Raw genomic sequence first — 5,633 nt, 5'->3', positions numbered from 1 at the left:
TGCTATTGAGTCAGTTCCAACTCATAGTGGCCCTGTATAGTGCCTGTGAGAAGCAGCTGAGGTGTTTGAACTGCTGACCACAAGGTCAGCAGTCCAGTGCTTATCCTACAGTGCCATACCAAGACTCCTGATTAAAGGTAGATGGTGATTTGTGATGTTATATGTGTGGAGAAAGAGAGAAAATGAATGGTGAACCAAGTGTGGTCTTTGTTAACCTTTGAGTAATCTAGGTGAAGGGCCTACAGGAAATCTTTGTAAGAAAATTTGTAATTTTTTGGTAAGTCTAAAATTATTTCAAAGTTGAAAGTCTTAAAAAGTGCCTGTTTGTTCTGGGGCCTCCTGAATTCTGTTTGGACTAACAGAGATGATGTGTGGGTCTTGCAGACCTCCTAAGGAGTTCTGGTGTACCACAGTAGGATAAGCACTGGACTGAAAGGTCATTTGACCCAAAAGGTCAGCAGTTCAAACTCACCAGCCACTCCTCAGAAACTCTAGATGGGATTGCTATGAGTTGAAACTGATTAGGCAACACTTAACAGCAATAAGGTGACCCATCAGAGCCCAGGGAGGGTATCATGATTAAGAGCAGAACATGGGCTCTCGGGTCACACTGCTTGGCTTTTAGTCCTAGCCCTGCTGTTTCCAGTGTTCTTGAGCTGTGTAAGTTACTGCTAGGGTTGGTAAAGGATCTGGTTGGAGAAGGTATACACTTTGGCATAGTTCTTGGCACAGTTCCTGCCCCTCCATAAACGTTACCTTTAATGTTGCCTCCTTACTTATCTTGCAAGTGGGGAATACTGGCCAGTGTGTACTTTTGGAGCGCTGATTTAGAAAACAATCAATGTCAACTCCTTGACATGAGATTTTGTCCCTATGAAGGCAGGGTGGCCGCTGCAGTGAGTGTGGATGTTCCTGACAAGATGAAGAGCCGAATCCCTGTGGTGCTTCTGGCCTGTGGCTCCTTCAACCCTATCACCAACATGCACTTGCGCTTGTTCGAGGTGGCCAGAGACCACCTGCACCAAACAGGTCAGTCCTGGGGCCTGGGTCTAATCAAAGGACCACTGAGTTGGTCCTCAAGGGGATGTCCTGGTTGTAGTCATCATCATCATTGTTAAAGCTGCTCGGTGTCTTTATTCACAACATAACTGTGGTGACATGCATTTCCTCCATCATATTCAGAGAGTGTGGCGGTGCAGGTTAATGCACTGGACTGCAAGGTAAGGTTGAACCGCAAGGTTGGTGGTTCAAGCTCTCTAGCTGCTCCTCAGAAACCCTATACATGGTCACTATGAGTTGGAACCTACTCAATGGCATTTAACAACAACAACAACAATATTACTTTTAACCATGTAATATGTGTACAACTCATGTCCGTGGCCATAGAGTTGAACATTTCTCACAGTCTCCTTGCCATCCATGAAAGCTAAAAAGACACTAGGTAGTTTATAGAACTTGTGCCTCAATTAGGGCATCCCACCTGATGCTCCCAACAGTTATCTACACAGAAAGATTATTGGTAGCATGTGTCTTTGAAGGAGCTCTGCTAGCGTAGTGGTTACGAGTTGGGCTGTTAATCTCAGGGTCAGCAGTTTGAAACTACCAGCTGTTCCTTGGGAGAAAGTTGAGACTTTCTGCTCCCCCAAAGATTTATAGTCTCAGGAACACTATACAAGGTCTCTATGAGTCAGAATTGACTCTACAGTGCATAACCACCACCATCACCTCCATGTGTCTTTAAGAGCTCCTGCAACTCTGTGGGAAATTCCTAGGTGGTTCAAACGGCTAAGTACTCCACTACTAGACACAAGGTTGTCAGTTCAAACCCATTTAGGGGCTCCTTGGATGACAGCCTGGAGATCTGCTCCCAAAAGTTCACAGCCTTGAAAGCCTATGGAGCAGTTCTACTCTGCACATATGGGGTCTCCAGGAGTTTGAATTGACTTGATGGCAATTAACTTGTTGTTAAGTGCCATCAAGTCAGTTCTGACCCATACCAATCCTTTGAAAGAATGGATCTTTGTTGTTGTTAAGTACCGTGTAGTCAGTTCCAACTCATAGCGACCCTGCACAGTGTTTCCAAGGCTGTAAATCTTTATGGGAGCAGAAAGCCTCATCTTTCTGTGGCGGAACAGCTGGTAGTTTTGAACTGCTGACCTTGTGTTTAACACCCCGATTCGTAACCATTATGCTCAAAAATTTGATAATGGGGATTTTGACATTTTCTCCTTTGAAAGAATGGATCTTAGGTCATTACAAATTAGCTAGCTTCTTTATAGGGCATTCCCAATACAGATGGCTTGGTTTTACCAGAAATATTCAGTCAGTTAGAAATATTTAACCTGGGGATGTTTCATCTCCTTGACTTTCTATTTTATCATTAAGGGAATAAAATAGCACTTATATGTTGCTGTTAGCTACATATTAAAATATTTATTACATATAATATGTATGTATTGTTCCAAAAATTATTGCACTTAAGGTCATTATTTTTATACCAGAATAAACTCCTATTTACTTTTAGTATAGAAAAAGGTTAGTACTTGTGTAACATGTAGAAAAATCTTTGAAGAAATTATATGTAAGTGATAGTTTAAGGAAAGTGTCTTTGTTTACAAAATATAATTTTTTATTATTCAAAAAATACTAAGTGTATCCTCTGTGTGGTGCTGCGTGTTAATGCGTTGGACTGCAAAGTTGCTTTGAACCTCAATGTTGGTGGTTCAAGTTCACCAGCTGCTCCTCAGCAACCCTATAGAGAGTCGCTATGGGTTGGAACCAACTCGATGGCACGTCACAACAACAACAAACCATGGAATAAAACATGCAGACAGTCCGGTTAAAACTGGTCAGTGTACAATCAGTAGGCAGTATACGAAACAAAAATATAAACGGCCAATGTATTTGGGAAAAGGTGCTCAAAATCTTTAATAATGATCAAAAATGCAAATAAAGTCACAATGAACACCACAAGATTATAAGTACCCTAAGGATAGCAACTGCAGTTGCTTAAATGACACAAAATTGGCACTGTCAGTTCTGGGCTTATAGTAATGCTCGATGAATACCTGTTGAAGGAATGTCCTAAATTGAATTGTACCCTCCACAAAAGTATGTAGATGCAATCCTGTTTAGACATTGGAATTTCTTTGTTATGGTACTGAAGCCATATCACTGTATGCTATACCCTAAGTATAATCCCTTCTGAGTTATAAAAAGAGCACATTCCACAGATAAGCCAGTGCAAAGGGTGGAGTGAGGGACACAGATGCCACATGAAGATTGCCAACAGATCAAGGAACACTGGGACAATGGAAGCTGAGAGACAAGGGTCTTATGCCAGAACCAAAGGCAGAGAGACCTGTTCCCTAGAAAGGCTCTGAATTTGAACTTCTAACCTCTTGAAGTCTAGAAAATGCATTTCTATTCTTTAGAGCCATCCACTTGTGGTATTTCTGTTGCCACAGCACTACATAACTAAGACAGGGAGTAAACAGTTTTAGCAAGGAGAATGAGATATTGACAAAATCCAGGGCTTCCAAGATAGGGAAACAGACATTCTCACATACTAGTAGTGACACTGTAGGGTAAGCACTGTACTGAAAACCACAGAGTTGGCAATTGAAATCTACCAGCTGCTCCTTGGACACTCTATATAGGATCACTATGAGCCATACCAACTTGAGAGGATTTAACAACAGTGGTGGTGGTGGCGGTATGTCATGGGAGTCGGTTCTGACTCCTAGTGACCCTGCATAGGGTTTCTGAAGCTGTAAATCTTTACGGGAGCAGAAAGCCTCATCATTCTCCCACAGAACAGCTGGTAGTTTTGAACTGCTGACCTTGAGATTAGCAGCTCTACATAACCACTAAGCTACCAGTGCTCCATTTAAATTATAAACATTCGAATTATAAACATTCTTAAAGGGCAATTTAGTGTTCTGTGTCAAAAAATTTAAATGTCTGTACCCATACTTAACACAACATAGCCATAATGAGGAGAAAAACTAACCAATCAAAAGCAAACCAGATGTTAGAATTACCAGACAAAGACATTAAAACAGTTATAATTATGTTCCATATGTTCAAAAAGTTAAATAGAAACACAGAAAGAATTTTTTTTTAAAGTCTCCAGATCAAGCTTCTAATGATGCAAACTACAATGTATCAGATGAAAATATGCTGGGTAGCATTAACAACAGATTAGACATTGCAAACGAAAAAGTGAATGAACTGGAAGATCTGACAACAGAAACTATCCAGAATGAAACACAGAAAAAAGAACAAAGAAAAAATAAAGAGGAAAATAAAAGAATAATTCCAATTACAAATATATAGGCACATATTTGTAATTGGAATTTTTGAAGGAGAAAAGAAGACGAAGAGTGACAAAATTGTTTTGATTCTTCAGGAATTCCAATTTCAGGACTTTCTGGAATTTCAGGGTTCATGGAATTGGGGTGACCTATCCGGGTCATCTGCCCTCAGGTGTCCTTTTGAACCATGAAGGAACTGGTTCCCTAGAGTCACCTTCAAGTCAAACCTACAGCTTAGTGGGGCAACTCCAGGGTCTGACTAGAGGTTATTTTAGTATGTACAGCATGTCTTCGGTGACTGTTTCTCCAGTCTGCCCTGTGTTTTTATACTATTTCTTAAGAAAGCATTGTTAACGGTGACCTATAAAATCTACATTCAACAGCCCCTTTTCAGAGCACCTTCTTAACATGTTCAAGGTGAAGCTGCCCAATTCAAATCATATCTACTCACCGTAAATATATTGTTACACTATTTGTTGGTGTTTCTCTAAGCATTTAGATTTTTGACTAGGGGAACAGGGAAAAGTATTTGAACGAATGACTGGAAATTATGCAAATTTGATGAACTAGTAAGCCCTTAGATCCAAGTGCTCTACAAACCCCAAGCATGAGAAACATGAAAAAGAAAACACTAAAATATGTCACAATAAATCTTCTCCGAGCCAGCAATAAAGAGACAGTCTTAAAATCAGCCACAGAGAACAAAGATAAGGATGACAGAAAAATTCTTGATACAAGAGATGCAAATGAAACACAATATAACACCTTTAAATTACTGAAAGAAAAATTGTCAACCTAGAATTTTACAAGGGTGAGTCAAAAATTACCCCGAACCCAGTTATGGTAAAATACCCATCCACACCCACGGCTGATAACAGCATTGAGTGTGCACCGTGAACTGATTCTGTTGAATAGTGGATTATGTGGCAAATCAACCATCATCTGCCTATGAAATAATCCATTACAGATTTCAGTTTCAGAAAGTTTGTGCGAGATGGGTACCAAACAATTCACAGAAGAGCATAAACAGAAGCGTTTGGACATCTGCTAACAAAATTTGGACCAATAATTGAAGGAAGGTAAAAGTTTCTTAAAACGAATCGTTACTGATCTTAAAACATGGATTCATCACTATGAGTCTGAGAGTAAACAACAGAGTGTAGAATGGAAACATCCTTAATTGTCAACCAAGAAAAAGTTCAAAAGTCACACATCTGCTGGAAAATTGATGCTTACAGTTTTCTGGGATTCTCACAGGCCAGTATTGGAACACTGTCAAGAAAAAGTTTCAACAATCAACAATGCTCATTACAGTGA

General features: G+C 40.0%; 1 protein-coding gene across 1 annotated transcript in view; it reads left to right on the top strand.

The window, feature by feature from the left end:
* The first annotated feature begins 920 nt into the window (after positions 1-920).
* NMNAT3 (nicotinamide nucleotide adenylyltransferase 3) overlaps positions 921-5,633 on the top strand; it is a 101,005-nt gene continuing 96,292 nt past the window's right edge. The window contains exon 1 of the mRNA XM_006846657.1: positions 921-1,029. Within this exon, the coding sequence (XP_006846720.1) occupies positions 921-1,029 (109 nt within the window). The remainder of the gene's footprint in view (positions 1,030-5,633) is intronic.

This window comes from Chrysochloris asiatica, unplaced genomic scaffold (genome assembly GCF_000296735.1).
Source record: "Chrysochloris asiatica unplaced genomic scaffold, ChrAsi1.0 scaffold00028, whole genome shotgun sequence".
NCBI lineage: Eukaryota > Metazoa > Chordata > Mammalia > Afrosoricida > Chrysochloridae > Chrysochloris > Chrysochloris asiatica.
The sequence above is the reverse complement of the archived record's forward strand: the minus strand, read 5'-3'. Positions and strand labels throughout refer to the sequence as shown.